General features: G+C 37.3%; 1 protein-coding gene across 1 annotated transcript; it reads right to left on the bottom strand.

The window, feature by feature from the left end:
- Positions 1–916: 916 nt before the first annotated feature.
- Positions 917–21,522, bottom strand: LOC136768132 (serine/threonine-protein kinase H1-like). The gene is made up of 3 exons (XM_066722188.1): positions 21,032–21,522; positions 18,113–18,779; positions 917–1,954 (listed from the first exon to the last, which is right to left on the bottom strand). The coding sequence occupies exons 1-3, from the start codon at positions 21,301–21,303 to the stop codon at positions 1,652–1,654; spliced, it is 1,242 nt and encodes a 413-aa protein (XP_066578285.1). The 5' UTR covers positions 21,304–21,522; the 3' UTR covers positions 917–1,651.
- Between the last annotated feature and the right edge of the window lie 1,998 nt (positions 21,523–23,520).

Genomic DNA, 23,520 nt, shown 5'->3' with positions numbered 1-23,520 from the left:
ACACATTGCAAGAAGAACAGATTAAAGCTGGACAAAGGAAGTGATTGAATGGATCCCAAGAGATGAAAAAAGACCTAGACGACCACATAGAAGATGGAAAGATTAAATCATACACTTTGCAGGAGTGACATGGCGTGAAGTGGATCTATATAGGCTGATAGTGATGATATATTAGGCTTATAATGTATGATATTTTGATTTCAGGCTGGATGTATGTGTTGGTGCAGATGCATGTCCCATATATATTATATGACTTTAATCTGTTTATAGCAAAGCTGATGCTGTTTCGAATTCATGTGCACATGGCTCACATCCAAAGTTAGACATTCGTCTGATAAATGGAACTCCGGAATTTCCATTTTGCTCCTGAAATTATCACTAAATGTCTTTGAAAAATAATATTTACTTTTTAATTTGTTTTTGTAGCTGCTGTTTCTGTTTTGAAAAAGCTTTTACTGAAAATATAATCTTTTTTCAATGCATAACAGGGCCCATTCATCACCCCATACTGCTCTGTAGTTTTCTACAGCACTTTTTAGTATTCTGAACTTGCAGTAGTGTTGTATAGTAATCTGTTGATTTCTATAATATTCTATAGTAACAGTTAGTATTCTATCGTATTCCGTTTAGGTCTAAACATTCACAGCTTCTATGAATACATTATTACAGCACTATTATGTAGTTTTCTAAAAGAATGACATAATAATGTGGTATTCTAATGTAAGAGTGCATACAGTCCAAAAATAAACATATCCAAAAGCACAAAGATCTTTGTTAACAATTTAAAAATAAAATTCAAAATTAATGTATTTTGTGATGTGCAAAATAAATAAATAAAGACAAAGTCTGAATTGTAGTGACTCATATTTTTATTAACTTTGGCTTGTAAAATAATAACCATACACAATATCTCCTACACAGAATGGATGTGTATCTCAGCCAAAAATGTTAATTTCCAAGAAAATATGAGTCTTACAGCTAATGTATATTTCCTTCATCTATCTTTTCTTAGTTTGCTTGTTATCTCCTTCCTCTTCCGCCAACCTCATGTTAAGCTCCCTAAATCTTAAATGTACAAATACCAACATATGAAATGCAGACACCATCACAGATTCCAATAAAAATACATGTAAAATAAACTTAAAATATGTCTACTGTATCCCCTTAGTAACTCAGCAACGTATATTTTGGTGTGCATGTTTTTTCTACTGTTTAGATACTGTATCCCCTTACCCCTCTCTCACTGCCACAACAAAAAGTTGATCTGGATCTAAGTATGAATCTAATTAGATGTTTTGACACACTGGTTATTAGATAGAGCAGGTACCTCCAAGACAGAAACTCTTGTTACCAAATAACAGCTTGTCTGATACTGATTTCTATTACCTTCTTTGGTGATATTGAAGTTAGCTTCCAGATGCTCAACCAGTAAATTATTCCACATGGAGCTTATTGCAGGTGAGCATCATAAACTTGCTACACAACCACAACTCCCATGCCTACAGTGTTACAGTTTTGTTGCTTCACTGTGAACAGAAACAAATGGTTTGACAGAGTATGTGTTGGAGCACAAACAGATGAATTCAGATTCAAAATTAAGCTTCTGATGATTATAAACAGAACGACAGTGGTGTAAAGGTGGGTGTGGCAGTCACTTCTGGGGTGGAAGCTGTTGTCTCAGGTTTCTCTCCAAGAGCTCCTTCTCCCATACACGGCGGGAATGGCTCGAGCGCCCAGACTGACCCGATTTGGCACTGTTGCAGTGGGAGGAAGAGGCCCGGCGCTTTAGGTTCTGCGAGATGGAGCGGTGTAGGTTCTTCATGGAGGAGCTGGCAGCCATGGTTACTATCCAGGGGTGCTTCAGAGCCTGAGTGGCTGACATCCGCTTGCCGGGGTCCACAGTCAGAAGCCTCTCTATGAAGTCTTTAGCCAGGTTGGAGACACAGGGCCAGGGCTGCAACAAACATTAGATGAGACTCTTAGACCAAGGATGAAATGTTAGAAAGATAAAAAAAAAATGAACTGTCACCATACAGACTGTATTTAAGAGTATTCCCAAAGTCCTTTTGACTTTTGGCCTTCTCTACAGATGAGTGACTCCCTGTCCTTCACATTCTTTTGAAATCTCCCCAAATCCTTTCATAGTTTCAAATTTCAATTGGGTTTTAGCTATGGTTTGCCATCTATAAAACGCTTTTTTAATATATATCTTAATAATGGTAAGTTTACATTTTGAAAACTAATACAATTGTGTTATAGATAACCAGTCTGAATTTGTACAATTAATAGCTAGTATTGAGTGAATAAAGGGCTGAAACCATTTTATTTCATTTATTGCAAAAGCTTTAAGTTTACAGGTCAAAAAAGTGATTCAAATACACCTTTACAGGAGTGAAATGGTTTGTCTTAAACAATCTAAATAAAGTATGGTGAAACCTATTATTAATAATAATCTCACCAACCTTCCGCTTGCTTATGCCTGACCTGTATAAACTTAACCTGACTTTGTAGAAACCAGCTTTGTATTTTAATCCTGATCATGTTTCTCTTTTTGTCTCTCACCTAATAATTAAAATCCATCAGCCATGAAATTGACAATTGCAAGAATATTGCCTCCAAAGGAACACTAAATGCAGGTTTCATTCTGACTGCATGTAAGCAAAACAAAGACAGCATACACAAAAGAGCCAACACACAGTGCCAGATGATAGTCAGATGCATCTAGTAAAACAATACTCTCCAGTATACTTTTTTTTTGTTTTTGCGTCTTGCACAAAATCCCCCCGCACAAAATGATATATTCTCTGGGATATTCTTTCCTCTCTTAAACAGATATTGTATAAACAAAGTTTTGCAAGGTGATATCAAACCCCTGATGCTATTGGTATTCCGTTTATTTATAATCAGGAGGATTTCAATTTCAATTTCAATTGCAGTGGAGGACGCATGAGTCATCTGGACATCAAAGCCTTTCTTCAAATCTGCATAAATAATGAACCAAACAAATCCCATGTAACAGTACACTTACAAAAACAATTACTAAGAGACACTTGTGATATCATGATTATGACTCACAGATTACTTTTGGATGAAAAAATACCTGTTTACACATGTTGGGGTTTAATAAAAGATGGCATAAGATTCTAATTCTCATTAAATTAAGCCCAGTGTGTTTCCCAGCATTAATTATTTCTTGATATGTTTGTGGCATGAGTTGCTTTTAAAAGAACAATAATAAAATGACTCCCCTCATAAGTATTACCAAATTAAACATCTATTAAACCCCTCCTGTGCAGATTGTGGGCCTGGAAAAATGGATAACACATTGTACAGGTTTTGGGAGTGTCCTGCTGCAGCTAGGTTACAATCCCATGAATCTGATACACTCTCTGGTGTTTTAGAAACAGACAGACCCACTGTACCATGCCTACTTCTATTAACTTATGACTGTTCCTTATCTCTCTCTGCATCTCAACATAAAATACTACTGGCAGGATTGACAGCTGCAAAAAAGCTATTAGTTGTTCCTGGATCTCTCCTAATGTTTCCCCACACCAGATGTGTAAGGGGAATGCATAGGGATTTTGTCCAGAACACATTACTGCTCAAGTTAACAATGCTCATTGTTAAACACTACAGGCATGTGGTCAGACCTCAATTGTATATCTAACACCAAACTTACATCATTTTATTTAGATATATCATTGTCAATATCTCTGCAGTACTTTTTTAGTTTGTATTTTTGCCAGCTCAGATACAAGTTCATTACTTAGATTGTTTTTCTCCTTTCAGGGATGTAAAAATCAGATGCATCATCAGAACAAGTGTGTCGATGACCCAGTAACTTTGCCTCTGTAACTTTGCCTATATGTGTCTCTATAGGTTAAGCAGGCGAGACAACTAATATTACTGCTAGCATCATGCATTTTCTAATGATTTATTTGGAATACATGAAGATATTTATTAATTTACTTAACGAAAACAGTTACATTCTTCAGTTAAAAAAAGTTGAATGTTTGGCAGTGCATTGTGATTGGAACACCTTTCAACACTACGTTTATTACCTGAAAAGTGCATTGTTTGCTGAATGCTTCTGGATAATCTTTAGTATTTTTTTCAATAACTCAGACATGTATATCTCACTAATATCACGTAACCAGATATCTTTTTTATGAATTCATTAATTGAAACATAATTAAAATTGCAATCCCTGACAGCTATCGATAGGTACTGAAAATTATCTCAACTGTACTTTTCTACCCATATATATACACTCACCTAAAGGATTATTAGGAACACCTGTTCAATTTCTCATTAATGCAATTATCTAACCAACCAATCACATGGCAGTTGCTTCAATGCATTTAGGGGTGTGGTCCTGGTCAAGACAATCTCCTGAACTCCAAACTGAATGTCTGAATGGGAAAGAAAGGTGATTTAAGCAATTTTGAGCGTGGCATGGTTGTTGGTGCCAGACGGGCCGGTCTGAGTATTTCACAATCTGCTCAGTTACTGGGATTTTCACGCACAACCAATTCTAGGGTTTACAAAGAATGGTGTGAAAAGGGAAAAACATCCAGTATGCGGCAGTCCTGTGGGCGAAAATGCCTTGTTGATGCTAGAGGTCAGAGGAGAATGGGCCGACTGATTCAAGCTGATAGAAGAGCAACTTTGACTGAAATAACCACTCGTTACAACCGAGGTATGCAGCAAAGCATTTGTGAAGCCACAACACGTACAACCTTGAGGCGGATGGGCTACAACAGCAGAAGACCCCACCGGGTACCACTCATCTCCACTACAAATAGGAAAAAGAGGCTACAATTTGCACAAGCTCACCAAAATTGGACAGTTGAAGACTGGAAAAATGTTGCCTGGTCTGATGAGTCTCGATTTCTGTTGAGACATTCAGATGGTAGAGTCAGAATTTGGCGTAAACAGAATGAGAACATGGATCCATCATGCCTTGTTACCACTGTGCAGGCTGCTGGTGGTGGTGTAATGGTGTGGGGGATGTTTTCTTGGCACACTTTAGGCCCCTTAGTGCCAATTGGGCATCATTTAAATGCCACGGCCTACCTGAGCATTGTTTCTGACCATGTCCATCCCTTTATGACCACCATGTACCCATCCTCTGATGGCTACTTCCAGCAGGATAATGCACCATGTCACAAAGGTCGAATCATTTCAAATTGGTTTCTTGAACATGACAATGAGTTCACTGTACTAAACTGGCCCCCGCAGTCACCAGATCTCAACCCAATAGAGCATCTTTGGGATGTGGTGGAACGGGAGCTTCGTGCCCTGGATGTGCATCCCACAAATCTCCATCAACTGCAAGATGCTATCCTATCAATATGGGATAAAAAAATATTTTTTCCAGAGCTGTATATTATATATATATATATAATATACAGCTCTGGAAAAAAAATAAGAGTTCATTTAACATTGATTTCTGAATGCAAACCTACCAACCAATAGAACTGTATTTCATGCAATGCAAATGATACATCTTAAAAATGGGGTTCCAGATCTCGTGGGCACAGCATTCTCTCATCACTTAATTCTAGTATTGAAATATAGCACATGCGATTATGAGCACACTTTAGTTATTACAGGATTACTTATTACAAAATTATAAACAATACCTCTTAACTTAAGAATGATAAACAAATAAAAACCTTAACTAAAAAACAGAATATTTTCTGTGACTATGACTTCAGCTTTTTTCTCAACACTTAATTGGTTAAATACCTGATACACTTTCCATTATTAAAAATGAATTTTGAGGACATTTCAAGTGTTGAAAACTACTCTCTCACTTCATCGCTCCACCATCTCTGTACCTTATCACCACTTCACTTCTTCTGATTCTGTATATTTCTTAAATAGGAACTAAGTTGACAAAAATAGTCCTAAAAAGGTTAAATACCATGAAATAAATAATAATAATACAAAAAAAAGTATTGCTCTTGTTGACCTTTAAATTAGTGTTCCCTACTGTCCTAGGCTGGCTTCTGTAAACAAACCAGGGAAACAACTACACCATGGAGTGACATCTCATAATAAAGCTTTGTATACCTAGCAGTCTACAATAGGTTATTTGTAAAAAAAAAAAAAAAAAGATCATGTGCTGCCCAACATCATACACAATTATCTCTTCAGTGAATTCATATGACATTAGAAAAACACGTCATTATAAGAAATAATGTCTATCTAGCACTGATATAAATCAAGTCTGATGTGAGTAAATGGAAATTCTATTGCACTTGATGTTAGAAAAAGTTTCTAGATTGCTCTTTACGTTTGTTATCAGTGTTGCACTCTTTGTTGCAGTTTTGTTTTTTAATATCCATTTATTCACCAGATTTAATTTGATTCTCTAGCCTTTCCTATACGGTAAATTGATAGTAATTAGTCTGGGGAGAAGGAAAAAAAGTGATAAAAACATCTACCAACTATATGTCTATTAAACTGTAGCTAGTTTATTTAATCAGTTCTAATTGTGTATGCATTTAATGGTGAAGATGATTTAATTAGCAATTTTTATTTTTATTTTAGCGTTTACTTTAAATGCATCAACTAATCTCAACTGGCAAGTCTTCATTGCAAATGTTATTGCTTTATTTTTGTGTAACATAGGGTGGGTGTTAGGATATATGGGTTAACATTTCAAAGGGGTAGGCATGTGAGACGTACTGCATATTGGATCAATGAAACTGGTTTGTGTAGTGCATTAAGGCAGCAGCATTGAGAGAGCCCTTAAAATGCCATTCAAATAGCTGTCCATTCTGATTTGTGTACTGCAAGTAACAAAGTAGCTAAATGCCGTCCCACTATTCAAGCCTTATTCTCCTTTCTGAGTCCATTATTCTGCCCCCGCAGATCTCAGAATCTCTGCAGCATTGTTGTGGATTGCGTAAATCTGGAAGTTACATTAACGTGTACATTCTGAGGGATTAATATAGTGTTGTGCTGTGCGTGTGGGTGTATCAACACTAATTAATATTTATTTTATTGAAGATTTCATTCAATCATGCAAAATTGACCACATAAGACATGTTAAATAAAAAACAAATAAAAAATAACATGGTTGTTAAATGAAGAGTATAAAGATGGTATATGCACAAATGTATGCAGATGAGGTGAAATGACAGTATAAATACTGCACTATGGTATTCATAAGGCATTCATTAAGCATTGTTCAATCTTATCCAATCTGTGCATTAAGGTGTGTTAATCATAATTATGGGAAAGCAGGTATAAACAGTTTACATACATACATACATACATACATACAGTGAGGGAAAAAAGTATTTGATCCCCTGCAGATTTTGTACATTTGCCCACTGACAAAGAAATGATCAGTCTATAATTTTAATGGTAGGTGTATTTTAACAGTGAGAGACAGAATAACAACAAAAAAATCCAGAAAAACGCATTTCAAAAAAGTTAAAAATTGATTTGCATGTTAATGAGGGAAATAAGTATTTGATCCCCTATCAATCAGCAAGATTTCTGGCTCCCAGGTGTCTTTTATACAGGTAACGAGCTGAGATTAGGGGCACTCTCTTAAAGGGAGTGCTCCTAATCTCAGCTCGTTACCTGTATAAAAGACACCTGTCCACAGAAGCAATCAATCACTCGGATTCCAAACTCTCCACCATGACCAAGACCAAAGAGCTGTCCAAGGATGTCAGGGACAAGACTGTAGACCTACACAAGGCTGGAATGGGCTACAAGACCATCGCCAAGCAGCTTGGTGAGAAGGTGACAACAGTTGGTGCGATTATTCGCAAATGGAATAAACACAAAATAACTGTCAGTCTCCCTCGCTCTGGGGCTCCATGCAAGATCTCACCTCGTGGAGTTTCAATGATCATGAGAACGGTGAGGAATCAGCCCAGAACTACACGGGAGGATCTTGTTAATGATCTCAAGGCAGCTGGGACCATAGTCACCAAGAAAACAATTGGTAACACACTACGCCATGAAGGACTGAAATCCTGCAGCGCCCGCAAGGTCCCCCTGCTCAAGAAAGCACATGTACAGGCCCGTCTGAAGTTTTCCAATGAACATCTGAATGATTCAGAGGAGAACTGGGTGAAAGTGTTGTGGTCAGATGAGACCAAAATCGAGCTCTTTGGCATCAACTCAACTCGCCATGTTTGGAGGAGGAGGAATGACCTCAAGAACACCATCCCAACCATCAAACATGGAGGTGGAAACATTATGCTTTGGGGTGTTTTTCTGCTAAGGGGACAGGACAACTGCACCGCATCAAAGGGACAATGGACGGGGCCATGTACCATCAAATCTTGGGTGAGAACCTCCTTCCCTCAGCCAGGGCATTGAAAATGGGTCGTGGATGGGTATTCCAGCATGACAATGACCCAAAACACACAGCCAAGGCAACAAAGGAGTGGCTCAAGAAGAAGCACATTAAGGTCCTGGAGTGGCCTAGCCAGTCTCCAGACCTTAATCCCATAGAAAATCTGTGGAGGGAGCTGAAGGTTCGAGTTGCCATACGTCAGCCTCGATACCTTAATGACTTGGAGAGGATCTGCAAAGAGGAGTGGGACAAAATCCCTCCTGAGATGTGTGCAAACCTGGTGGCCAACTACAAGAAACGTCTGACCTCTGTGATTGCCAACAAGGGTTTTGCCACTAAGTACTAAGTCGAAGGGGTCAAATACTTATTTCCCTCATTAACATGCAAATCAATTTATAACTTTTTTGAAGTGTGTTTTTCTGGATTTTTTTGTTGTTATTCTGTCTCTCACTGTTAAAATACACCTACCGTTAAAATTATAGACTGATCATTTCTTTGAACGTACAAAATCAGCAGGGGATCAAATACTTTTTTCCCTCACTGTACATACATACAAGAAAGTAACAAACAGCACAAGACACTGTGGGGAAAATTAAGTTTCTCTGTTGCTTGGAGGAAGGTGAAAGGTTAGAAAAAAAGGGAAGAAAATTGACAGAGACACAGGAGAGTACAATGTGCTTTCAGGGTCACATGAACACTAACTTTGACAGAGTAAGAAATGATAGCTAGGCATAGACTCCGCATAAGCATCATACTCTCCTAATAAGAGGAAATTAAGGAGAATCTGGAACCTTTTACTGCCAGGAGTCATGCAGTGCCAGGTCTAGTGAAATTGATGTGCTCGTTATTTTATTTAGCCTCTGGTTCATTCCAATGCACTGTGGCTACAGTTGCTGGAATTTCTGCTCCGTTTCCAGGTGTTTCCAGCAGATAGTGCAAGCCCTGTTGGTCAGGACACAGCCGTATACAGTATTCCCCACAGAGGGAACAGTGTCGTGGGATATCAAGATGGGTATTATCAGGTGGCTGACTCTTTCAATGTGATGGCTGCTATACAGTTTAATCATGTAGCAGATTTTTCTACCCCTAGTGAGAGAGTGCATAGCTGTGATAATTTAGCATGCATACTAAAATAATGTGCACATTTTAGAAATAATGGCCATTCTAACCTATGCAAATTATTTCCTTAATGTGCACATTAAATACACTCTTTCATCTTAATGAATTCCACCTAATCATAAGAAATAACGTGCACGTAATAAGATGAGTTTAACATGCACATTATTTTCGAATTAAAACCTCTTCTAAGTGCAAGGTTCTAGTTTTAACGTTTGATAATTACAATGGATTATCTTTGAAATATATATTTTTTAATCTGTTTGATCAATTAAAAATGCAATTTGATTGATTACTGCCATGTTGACAATTTTTCCTCAGTTTTTCCAATGCAATCTAATGGGCTTCCTGTGATACATTTGCACCTTAGCTTAATTCTTCCTATTAGGTTCATAATATCAGAAACAACTGCCATGTAGATGTGTAAGATGAAAGAATGGAATGAGTTTATTGCTGAATATGTCAGCATAAAAAATAAAATGGCGAGGAAACTGAAATCACATACGCTATATACAAATTTAACTTTTAAGATGGATATTAGTAAATTATATTAACTTATAACAAATTGCAATACTGCTCCTGAAGGGGAAAAAAGAAGATAGGATCCCTCTATGTATGCATTTGTGATTTAATTAGTTGAAATCTCTATTATCAATATGCCTTCTCAACCTTGAATGCTAGTAAAAAGTATAGATTAGGAGATCTCTCATCTGTTTGAATAGAAATCATAACATAAACAGTTTAAAACCAAGCTCCCTCGAAATAAAACTGTTTTATTAAAATCCGTACAAACACCAATATAAACACTGCTATTCTTCAGGTTATGTAAGGGAGGGGGGCACTATGCTTCCAAACTACTCTATAGTCAAAGATTACCTCAAATACGTCCAAGACACACAATGCAAGTTTGACTTAATATCAGAAACAAATACAAATTCTTTACCTTGTTATTAGGACAAAAATATTTAAAGCTACATACAAATAAACACTACACCATATACTGTACATTGATTCTGTCATTCTGCAGTATAGAATTATATAGAAACCTTGTTGGAGACCTTCATTTAAAGTAACTTATCTCTTCCCTTTATGAAAACAGTTCACATATTTTATTACACATTTAGATGTTGTTGTTTCTGTTATGGTATTTTTTGTTAAACCCCATACACACAGGTAACAGTAACTTGTGTCAGTAATGAGCCTTTATGCAACACTGATGTGCTTCCTATGTACATCCTTTCCAAGACGTTTGTCATTAGCTAATTAGTGTCAGATAACCCTCTAACCCGAAACAACAGAATCAGGCAGAACACATATTTGTGAACAAGCAAAAGTAAACAGGGAAATACACATAGTACAAGGTTTACTTTTAGTATTATGCTGTTTTATTTTGGGAATACTGTAATTCTAATAAATAAGCAAGCTCTTTTTCAATTCTAGCCATTATTTTCTGCAATCTTCAGCTTCGGATGTGGTCTCTCCAGATAAACTTGTTACTTGGCGTGTTTGAAATAAATACATGACAAAATATACTATAGCCATATTATCTACAGCTACCTGCTCTGTTTGGGAAATGCATGTAAACAGCATGTAACTGTGGAGCACCGATTTCGTTGTTCAGAGGTCATTTCATTTGTCTGGTTTCTGGTATGTGAAGGTAAAGAGGGCCTGATAAACTCAATTACTCGATTACTTAATTTATTTAAAATCACCAGCATTGTTCTGATTGTAATTAAGCTGGTTTTACTTCCTTTCATTTGAATTCCTGTGCCTGTTACACCTTAAATAGCTGACATGCATCAGTCACCCTTTTCATCCATACTATTTTTTTCTCTCCTTGATCAGTCAATATGCAATCACAAAGTACATATTCTAATTTTGCTGTTATGCAGCACAGCTCATATTATGTCAAACCTAGGATGGCAAGATTTTAGTTTTTATTTATCTATTTATCTATTTCATCATCATCATCATCATCAACCCATATCAATCCACTGTTGGATGAAGGCTACCCCAAGATGTTTCCATTTGCTTTTATCTAAATTGTTCTTTTCCATGACACACCATGAAAATGTAATATATTATAATTGCCTAAAAGGCTGCTGGGGTCTGATAAACGTCCTAGAAATATCACTTTTAGATATCTCAGTAACTTTAAAAGTATATGATCAAAAATAAAAATGGTATCTGGAATTTTTATTAATATCTGAAGACAGCAAAGATACAATTCTATACTGCTTTTACAGATGTTACAATAGCACATTTTGTTGAATAAACCTGGACATAACTATTTGTCAGACAAGATCTTATCAGTAGTAGTCTGTTCTCTTTCTAAAGTGTTTTTAATGCTGAGTTCCAGAGTGCTAGATAACTGTCAGATTCATACCAGGACATGGTTACAGGTTACACTGGTGCCTTTTAAGTTCCAGTAATTTCCTGTATGTTTGGCACAGGGCTGTGATTTTAAAGCTGTTTACACAGATGGAAAAACCCTATAATTTAAAGCTGAATTGATGTAAGTTCTCTTTTGAACTAAGTAGTTGTGACATTGTTTTTCTTGTGATTTAATATGGTGAAAGAAAATGTTTTAGACAACTAGAATGGGTATTTCCCTGCATTCATGAGAACATATATTGGTTCAAGACATACAGCTTTGCCACCTGATGAATAAAAGACAACTAAATATCCACTTTAGTGGCCTGTAACTTAACATGAAACAAATTTCCCTTTGAAAATGGGGAAATGTAACCTTTACAGAGCCACGTAACCAAAACAAATAGCAAAATGGGTTTGACATTCATGTGATATATAATGGAAATGAGGTGGCAAGTGAAGTTCACACTAACAGTTCCTGCAGCTCCCACTGTGGGCAGTGAATGACAGTCCACTGGTGAATGTGACAAGTAATACCCCCTTTGTGCAGTGAACAGGTTTAATGAGAGGTGACACGTCTGTTTTTTCAGCTTGCCCTGTGATGAGGTATGCATTGGGAGGAAGCACTTGCACGGCACACCATACTTCAGGCAAGAGATTGTATCACAGGAAGGTTTGCCCTAAGTGTGAGTGTTTATACAGCTGGATACAGTAAGGGTTCACAATCTCACCTTACAACTGAGTGACTGAAGATCTACTGTAAGACACGGCATCAACTTGGAGGGTTTTTCTCCTCCTCTCTTGGGTAGTTCTGTGCTGCCGTTCTGCCACTGGTGCAGTGTTGTGACCGCTGCCACTTATCACGTTTGGTACGTCAACAACCTCACCACGGTTACAGAAGAACATAAGAAAGTTTACAAACGAGAAGAGGCCATTCGACCCATCGTGCTCGTTTGGTGTCCAAAGTGATCCAAAGATCCTATCCAGTCTATTTTTAAATGTTCCCAAATGTTCAGACTCTACCACATCGCTGGGGAGTTTGTTCAGATTGTGACGACTCTCTGTGTGAAGAAGTGTCTCCTGTTTTCTGTCTTGAATGCCTTGAAGCCCAATTTCCATTTGTGTTTCCGGGTGTGTGTGTCCCTGCTGATCTTGAAAAGCTCCTCTGGTTTGATGTGGTCGATGCCTTTCATGATTTTGAAGACTTGAATCAAGTCCCCATGTAGTCTCCTCTGTTCCAGGGTGAAAAGGTTCAGTTCCTCAGTCTCTCTGTAGGACACTCCCTACAGACCTGGAATACGTCTGGTTGCTCTCCTCTGAACTGCCTCTAGAGCAGCGATATCTTTCTTGAAGTGTGGAGCCCAGAACTGTACACAGTATCCAGATGAGCTCTAATTAGTGCATTGTACAGTCTGAACATTACTGCCCTTGTTCTCAGTTCTACACTTTTGACAATATACCCTAACATCCTGTTTGCTTTTTTAATTGCTTCCCCACATTGTTCGGATGGGAAAGGTGAGGAGTCTACATAGGCTCCTAGGTCTTTCTCATGCGTTGCTTCTTCCAGTTAAACATGTGCTCTGAGAGAAACTTGATCTCTGATAGAATTATTTTACTTTCTGAAGAGAACTGTACTCCAAAATTGATCAAATACATAATTGTATGCTTAACTGATTCAATCCATGTTAACTCTTTATGTTTATGGTAAGGATACTTACATGGGTTAACTGGGTATTAAAATTAGTTTAATATTTACAGTATAAAGTATATCCTTGTTTAGAAGTGTGTTCAATTACAATTAATGAACTTACACTTGATTCATAATGTATTTTCATATTCTTGACTTAACAGAGTGATGTTACCAATTAACCAATGAAACCTTAATGTGCAAAAACAAGATTAAACCATCATTTTTTATACTAACAGCTGTTCCAAAACATGCCTGCACCCTAGTTAGCTATTTAAAAGAGTACACTGCATAAACAAAGCCTGTATATGTAACAGATGTTAAAGAAGAGCCCAACAAACAAAAACAATTCCTGCAAATGGAATTCCTTTAGAATAAGAGAAACAATGATAAAGTCTAAAAGTCAAATTTTTTAATTAAAATGAATGGCTGGTTTGTTTTGAATAAATTATTATTATTATTAGGTAGCATATGACAATAGAAACATTGGCATGTTGCCATTGCATATAATAGATTACTTCTTATTATACTGTCAGCTTTGTTAAGTCACTTTGGAGGAAAAAGTATACTGTTATTTATAATGTTATTCAAAGTACAGAATGTTCCAGTCAGACCTTGGTTTTGATTTATGTTTCAGGGCATGGCCTGAGATTAGGTTCTAACCATGCCGCTTGGTTTCTCACAGCACTGAGCGGTTCAACAAAGGCTATCCTCCACACTGTTTAATTAACATCTGATCCGTCAATGACAGCTTTGCAGATTTAAACTATTAAACACTTCAAGACGAGTCCATATAGAAAGCGTCTTTCAATAAATAACTGGTATAACATCTGAAAAGGGGCTGTACCTAAGATACAAAAATGTGGTGGGAGAGTAAGGTAATCCCCTAATTGCAATGAATCACTTTGACTTCATTATTATTATCATTACTATTATTATTATATAAAAGTGCAGATATACAACCAAGGACAAAATGCCCTGCTATTATAACCTGAAACTGTTTGGAGACAATCATTGCAGAAATAGTTCATGCACTGTTTCAATTAGAATTAGATTACTTTCATATAAGGACTCAAGAAAATTAAGAATGGCGAACAGGCCATCTGAGATCATTTATGTACTTGGACTATAAATGATATCAATGCATTGTTCAGACTCAGAAAGGTCTGGAGTTTAACAGCCTCAGCAAAATGTATTTTCTGATTTATGAAACATCCACAAGAAAAAATGAAATCTTACTTTTTTTCAGAAGAATATACATTTCATACAGCCTTTGTTAATGTGACATAGAAGACTACTAGATTTCATCGGTTTCAATTCATCCCACAGATATATTTCAAGTACACAAGTCATGTACCTCCATACTGCATGTTATTTATTTTTAAATCCTATTCATGTTTATTTGACATGCATATTTCCTCTTGATGGACGAAAACAGATGTGTTTTTATTTTAAAGCAAGTTAAACAGTAACACAAGTAAATTCTCAGCTCAATAGTTATTCATCTTTGATGACACAGGCTACTTTTCAGGTCTGGATTTTGTATTGGATGTTGGTGACTTTAATAGTTTCAACAGCCTTAAAGCTCTTCATCAAAATTCTCCAGGGTTACTCAAGTGGAAGGCTTTAATACATTTTAACTGAATCTCTACCTATGCACATTTATGCATGCTTGCCCTCAGTAATTATCTGACAGCCTGTCCTACACACATTGTCATCCTCCTTTATATGTTTGTAATCCCTTAAAAAGAAAATCAACATGAAAGAGCATGTCTATATGCATATACAGTCATATTTGTACACAATCGTAGTAACTCTTAAATCATGTATTTTATAAATCTATAAATATACATAAAGCTACATAATAGTATAAGCATTTGAGCTTATATTTGTATTGTGTGTTGTTTACCACATATTACCAATGCATTCTGACTGTACAATGCTTTTGAAAACAAGTAATTGTACACCTGGGTGAGAGAGTTAATATCAGGACTAACAAGGCTGAAATGTGTAATGTGTGAGATACTGGATATTTCATCACCATTTGGTCTGCTTATGACCATGGAATAATCTTAATATATTTATTGATGCTCAAAATCATATGGTAAATGTTGTATGGAGCCATTGATCTATATGATAAGAGGGGTAAGCACTAACATGTTGTCTAATGCTCCTAGACTGCAAAATGAAATTGTGAAATGTGTTAATTATGACATATTCTTTAGTTCTCTAAATGCATACACCTTTACACTTGTTTAGCCCATGATACTCCCACTTTTCTTTCATATTCTGTAGGTCCCAGTATTTGGAAGAGTTAAGACCTGCCCTTCAAATTGTGAACACCTTGTATCATTGTTTGCTACTATAGAAAAAATTATTTGTAATGGTCTGATTCTTAAAATGGTATTGGAATGTAAAGTTCCGATTCCTGATTGACACATCCTAAAAAAAGTCTTGAAGGAGTGCCACATCAGTATAGTCTGAAGATTAGTGGATCAAAAGCATGACATTTGCCGGCTGTGCCATTAGCTACCATTAGCTCCAGTTGGAAAGGGATCCACACAACAACAACCCATCTTGCTACCCAGTTAGGGACTTAGCACTAACACTAGTCTGCCAATTAGCCTGAGAGCCCTGTTGTTCGTACCACAGAGACACAGTAGACAATTTGCCGATGTGTATTGATATGTATGGTCTTTGAAATGCTCTGGTTAGTGTATGGCTATAATAGTAATTTTGATTTAATAAAACATGGATATTTGTAAACTGGAGGAGTTTAGAGATTGGTCTAGATTTCTATTTCTGTGTCAAATGCAAAAGGGAAAATTGTAATAGTTGCTATTATATGTTCTTAGCATTCTGCTTTAGCATTGAAAAGTGACTTTGCATCTCCCAATAGGTTTGCTACAGTAGAACATGTTAAAAACAAGAGAGACTTCAATAAAAAAAAATCTATATATGTTTTTTTACTTCAACTATAATACATTGCACAAGTTTCTACAAGATGAGAACTCTGTTCCACAATGTAGACCTATCCTTTAGAAATAAATAACACACCAGACACGTTCAATGTTCCATTATATTCTTTTTGTACTATAGTTCATGTTTTTGTACAGTGTGTTTATGTATGTTGTGTAGCTTCAGCTCCAAAATTCAGTGGAATGCAGGAACATCACACCTACTTTCGGAGCTGCAGCGACATTGCACTTGCTATACCTTAACATATACTTTTTCTACTTCTACATTTGTTATTTGCTAAGCTTACCAGGTAGGTCTATGTCCAAGACTGACCGAAAGTGTGGGTAGTGACTATATATCCTCATAAGAGTTCAACAACTTTGCAGCTAGTAAAGTATTTAAGCTTGTGATTAAGTTTAATTTAATTTAATTTAATTTAATATAATTAAAGAAACTGAGGTTTACCATTCTAATTAAAGCTCCAAAGACAGGTAGATAGTACAGACAAAGTATGAAAGCCAGCAACTCTATTCTATTGTTATAAATTCAATTTTACTGATCAAGTAGCCTAGTTATCCTACAATGTCGAGCTGTGTTCACACACAATCTCATGTGCATTATGAGAAAAACAAGTTTTTAGAACACTTATTTAACTTTCATATCATATACTAAAATAATGAATATATTAGCATCCCATTTAAAGTGACATGTCTTAAAATTATGATTATGGGGTAGCTAAAATAAAGAGTGGTGGATAAAATAATGAGGTCAGCTAGAAATCTAACTGAAATATGACTAAATAATTCAGAATCAAAATATGTAAAGATGAAATTGTGCTTTTACAATATTTCCTGTTTTGAAGTAATTTTCTCATTGCACATTATATAATTGAGACATCTTGTTGGGCTTAATCACATGTTCAACTTTTTAAAGCATCAATTGCAATTTAAAACATTCTAATTATTTGCTTGCACTTTTTATTGTGTAGCATCTCTGTACTTTTTCCATATTTTATTTATTTAATTATGTGGTAGTTTAATTTTTTTTTAATATATTGTATTTTGTTGGTACTTTTGTTTGTGGAGAGCCTATATAATAACCTTGTTACCAGGCTTGATGTTGTGAGGGTCAGGTGGTGGAACAAAAGTAATTTATACTCACTTTAAGAAACCAAGCATCAAACATGAGCACAGCAGTTTAACAAATTAACAAAAGATGACCACTAAGTTACAAAACTACATAAAACTTACGTTAGAGGCCTTGCACTGAGCCTTAATAAGATTGGAGGTGTCCTGTATGAGTTCCACGGTCTCATAATAGTCAATGACTGAACTATTGGAAGATGGCATTACATTACATTTTTTTAATTCTGGTTGCCGAGCTGGGCAGGTGCAATTTTACTTGCGCCCCCAAAATATACCTGCTTGACTTTCTGCATGAACGTTATTCATGGTTAGCTGTGATGTAGTGGTAGCTGGACTGGGGTGGGGGGGGGTGGGGTGCTGTCGCATTGTCGACTTGGCGGGAGAGTAAATTATATATATATATATATATATATACACACACATACACATTAATACTGATGTATCTGGGAAATTCAATCCAAGGAGAAGGATTATGTAAGAAACATGCATGGTTTTACTTACATCACCAGCAAAGCTATATTTTCCTTTCAGGATTGTCCTATACAGTCGTGAGCGGTTGTCATCCTCAAAGGGCATAGATCCACTCAGCATAATATATGTGATGACACCAAGCGCCCACATGTCCACAGCTCTCGAGTAGGGTCTTCTCAACAGAATTTCAGGGGCAATGTACTCAGGGGTTCCACAAGTTGTCTGCATGGACCAGTCTCTGTCTTTGTTTGACGAACTTGCCAACCCAAAATCGGTCACCAAGATTCTGGCATCGGTGCCAGGGTGGTAGTACAAAAGGTTCTCAGGTTTCAGATCCCGGTGAGTAATCCCAAGACTATGCAAGTATTCAATACCATCCAATACCATGCGCAAAGCACAGGTGGCATCACGCTCTGTGAAAGAACCCTTGGCAATTATGCGGTCAAACAGCTCTCCACCAGTGGCGAGCTCCATCACCATGTAGACCCTGTCCTGTGACTGGAAGACCTCCATGAGCTGCACTATGTTCCGGTGGCTCACTCTCCTCAGGACATTCAGCTCTGACTCACACACCTCCCTGCCCTCCCGAGCTCGGATCTCGATCATCTTGATAGCGAAGGGCTGTTTTGTAGCTCGGTGCTCAACACGCACCACCCTGCTGAAGCTGCCTCTCCCAATCAAGGCCTTGATGTCATACCTGTAGGCAGAAGGCATGCACAGAAAATTGAGCATGATGATCATCATTATAGGTAAATTTTTTCATATTGCTATAAGTTAGCACTGCAGGAAATAACCAGCGCAAATGAGCTCCCTTCCCAACAACAAACCCACCAGAACTGAGCAGAGAGCACCCATGCTGAGAACTATTCTCCCACTCAGTGTTCAATTATACATCTTCTTCTCTACTAACAAATTTGCAAGTGAATTTATAGTATCAAAAATGCCTGATCTTTTGAGTGTGTCAAATACTAAAGATGCAAGCTACAATCTACATTTTAAAAGATGCTGTGAGAACTAATTTTAAGATTTTGTCTCTTCATTGCATGGCAGGAACAGTGATGTTATTCAGAGACATACATTCTATAATGGTCTGGTGTGATGAGTAATAGCACATCCTTATAATACTCATGAAAGCTGAAAACATAGTTCAAGTTAATCTTGAGGAGCCTACAATATTGTAGTGCTAATGCCTGATGTCCACTTATCACATTTCATTAAGCTTCTACATTCTGTAAAAATATGGCCTATATCTAAGCAATGAATACCTTCAACACTTCAACCTTTAAACAACTATTCTTCAATAATACTAGCTTTAATGGATCGCTTATTTACCATTATTCAAATGATGCCAATGACAAGAAAACAATAACAATTCTGAGGACAAGGAATTCACAAACCTCATCATATTATTTATGAGTTTTAAATACCGCATTTTAAATGTAATGGATACATTTAAAATGCAGTAAATTATATATGCTTTTCTGTCTGTTTTTTAGTTTTTCTACACATTTTACCCCACAAATTTCACGTGAAATACTTGAAACTCTGAGGCACTGACACAACAAAATGTGAAAAAAAGTTCAAGGGGGTTTAGAATTTCTTTAGGCACTGTATAGACATGTATATATTATAATAATAATACAATTTGTATTATCATTAAGTGTCTTATCAAGGAAGGAAGCTATTTGTGTTACTGTCCAAGAAAAAGATAAAGAGCAATTTGTTCTGGAGGCAGAGCTGTTTAGATAAATTATAATAGTTTACTGCATGTGGTGTCACCAGATGGCTTATGACAAGATCTAGAGTCCTGTGCTCTCTTTGGGGATGTATTAGTGCAAGCGATGTGCATATTTACAAATGTTCTCCTGTGGAGATGTCACATAGGCAGCCTCCACCTGTTGGGGCAATTTCACTTCTATAAGAGTCAAATGATTTGAAAGACACCTGCCAGTTATGTCCCGGGTCACAGTAGATTTCTTAACAATTCCCTGGCATCAGAACTGTGCATCTGTGAGAGGTTATGTAATATGCTACCTGCCACTGTTCGGCTGTAACATGGCATGCATCAATGGGAGGAAATCAGGGGTGGATTTAACCTGGGTTAACTGTGTTGACATGAACTGGTCTGAAACGTTATATCCACTGACAGACAAAAACACTTTTCAATGCGTACCTAGAGAATCACTTTGCTGGTGCATTATTTGATATGTTGGGAATGATGTTCACACAGGGGACCTTTTCTATAACTGTAAGAATTCAGTGAATCGGTCGATTGACTTTCAACTTTCTGCCTGTAATATGGAGCCTTGGAAGAATGGACTATACCAGTAGCAATCTTTCCAAACAGGACACTGTTTCAACTCACACCCCCAAGTTGAGAAGGAAAGAGCTGGGTCATATGTTCTGAAACGGACTGGACAGTATCTCTACATGGGAAATCTTGGCTTTCCAAATGCAATAACAGCATCCCAGTGAAGTCAGTTAACTAGGCCTCCCTGTTACAGATTATATGTCTGGAATGCTGTTTTTATTCATACAATGTGTAGGTATGTATTTATTTATTTTAATTACACAATGAATTGACACATGCAACCTAATCATTGCCACTAAGCTGTCCATACATTTCTATTGTAACTTGTTTTGTAAGTCATTAAAGATTGTTTTTGTTCTACTTCCTAATCCTCCCTCAAGATCAATGTATTTAAAATGCAAACTTCAATATATACCCATTTTAAGTTTAAAAACATGAGATAAAAGGACTGTAGTGTAAGCACTAACAATACGACTTTTCGTTTTCTTTATAGTTATATTTGGTTGTGAATTGCATGCATCTGATTGTACTTTGCATGAATTAAAGCAAACTGCATCTGCTAGTGCTACTACTATTAAGTTCTACTAACTGCTACTACTACTAACAACAACAACAACGTTTGCATGATATTACTTTACCTTGCTGTCACTCGTGGGTCAAACTTGGCTCTGTATTTTGCCACCTTGTTTCTCTTCTGTCCATCTTCACAACTTGATGTCTGCGGTAACAGTAAGTGTTGGCCCTGATCTCTGTTCCAGATGCCGCTGAAGTCGCTCTTTCCCCCGGGGGGCTTCAGCGGCTCCGCCTCGTAGTCTTTTCGTTTGTTCTTGTATTTCACTACCGATTTGACGAAGTCCACATAGCAGTTCTTGGGGGGCTCTGGCAATACTTTACTGCTCCCGCAGCCCATAGCTCAAGCGCACACTGAGCCACAGAGACCACCGAGCTGCTGGCGGTGCAATGATGGGTGCAACATTTCCCCATAGCACCTGTTAAAGACACAGACACCCATTGAGAGAGCACTACAGTTGACATCATCTGCAACATGGGATTACATTCATTCAACATGAGGATCGTGTGTAAGACGTGAGGTATAGCAGCCCGAAGCGATGAGAAACACAGACGAGTTCAAAGATGTGTACGACGTCACGTACTTCATGAATAAATACCAGCTCAACACTTCTAACACAAGCCACAACAACACAGGTGCTGAACAATGCAACGCCATGCTCTCACAATTGTTAAGAATAGGTGTATTTTTAAATAATAATCTGTAAATGATGTGCCTGCAGCTCCTTCAAAGACAATTGTCATATATACACTCACCAATTGGTCGAAAGTTCCATGTAATGTTATCAAAATGAAAAAGGCATTTCGCATGATTAGTTTGTGACATGTCCATGAATGTTTTTGATCATTACATTTCTCTGTTCTTACAAAGGCCTCAGTTTGTAAGAACAAACAAGAACAAAAAAAGAACAATAATAGCTCTTTCTCAAAATTAGTTACCCTGAGAGGGCACATTCTAGAAGAAAAGAAGCTATTTCTCTGTATGTTATTGCCTGTACATACCACCCCATAGCCATGTCCTTGCTGCCCACACAGAAACAAGTGGCATCGAAGCAAAGGTAAGCAGAGTATTATATCATAATATATGTACATAAGAGCAGATTTTGCACAGTTTTTTTTTTTAATGATTTTAACAAATTACAAAGCATTTTAAACTTACTTTATTTTTAAGGGTTGTTCAGATACTTACTAAAACTCATAACAATTAATCTGAACTTTTTTTGCAGAAAATTAAAATAATCTTATGTCTCACATGTGCATCTTAAAGTTCAATGAATGTTCCTTTAATGATCTGTTGATCACCCCCACCATACACACACACACACACACACGCACACACGCACACACACACACACACACACACATGAACGCACACACATGCACACAAAGAAAAAGAGAGAAAAAAAACACTTCTGCATGTTGTGTTCAGTGGGGAAGGGGACAAAGGATATCAGCCATGCAAATGTAGATACAACATCATATAATGTACACTCACCTAAAGGATTATTAGGAACACCATACTAATACTGTGTTTGACCCCCTTTCGCCTTCAGAACTGCCTTAATTCTACGTGGCATTGATTCAACAAGGTGCTGAAAGCATTCTTTAGAAATGTTGGCCCATATTGATAGGATAACATCTTTCAGTTGATGGAGATTTGTGGGATGCACATCCAGGGCACGAAGCTCCTGTTCCACCACATCCCAAAGATGCTCTATTGGGTTGAGATCTGGTGACTGTGGGGGCCAGTTTAGTACAGTGAACTCATTGTCATGTTCAAGAAACCAATTTGAAATGATTCGACCTTTGTGACATGGTGCATTATCCTGCTGGAAGTAGCCATCAGAGGATGGGTACATGGTGGTCATAAAGGGATGGACATGGTCAGAAACAATGCTCAGGTAGGCCGTGGCATTTAAACGATGCCCAATTGGCACTAAGGGGCCTAAAGTGTGCCAAGAAAACATCCCCCACACCATTACACCACCACCAGCAGCCTGCACAGTGGTAACAAGGCATGATGGATCCATGTTCTCATTCTGTTTACGCCAAATTCTGACTCTACCATCTGAATGTCTCAACAGAAATCCAGACTCATCAGACCAGGCAACATTTTTCCAGTCTTCAACTGTCCAATTTTGGTGAGCTTGTGCAAATCGTAGCCTCTTTTTCCTATTTGTAGTGGAGATGAGTGGTACCCGGTGGGGTCTTCTGCTGTTGTAGCCCATCCGCCTCAAGGTTGTACGTGTTGTGGCTTCACAAATGCTTTGCTGCATACCTCGGTTGTAACGAGTGGTTATTTCAGTCAAAGTTGCTCTTCTATCAGCTTGAATCAGTCGACCCATTCTCCTCTGACCTCTAGCATCAACAAGGCATTTTCGCCCACAGGACTGCCGCATACTGGATGTTTTTCCCTTTTCACACCATTCTTTGTAAACCCTAGAAATGGTTGTGCGTGAAAATCCCAGTAACTGAGCAGATTGTGAAATACTCAGACCGGCCCGTCTGGCACCAACAACCATGCCACGCTCAAAATTGCTTAAATCACCTTTCTTTC

The sequence above is a fragment of the Amia ocellicauda genome, chromosome 2 (assembly GCF_036373705.1).
Source record: "Amia ocellicauda isolate fAmiCal2 chromosome 2, fAmiCal2.hap1, whole genome shotgun sequence".
NCBI classification, from domain to species: domain Eukaryota; kingdom Metazoa; phylum Chordata; class Actinopteri; order Amiiformes; family Amiidae; genus Amia; species Amia ocellicauda.
The sequence above is the reverse complement of the archived record's forward strand: the minus strand, read 5'-3'. Positions and strand labels throughout refer to the sequence as shown.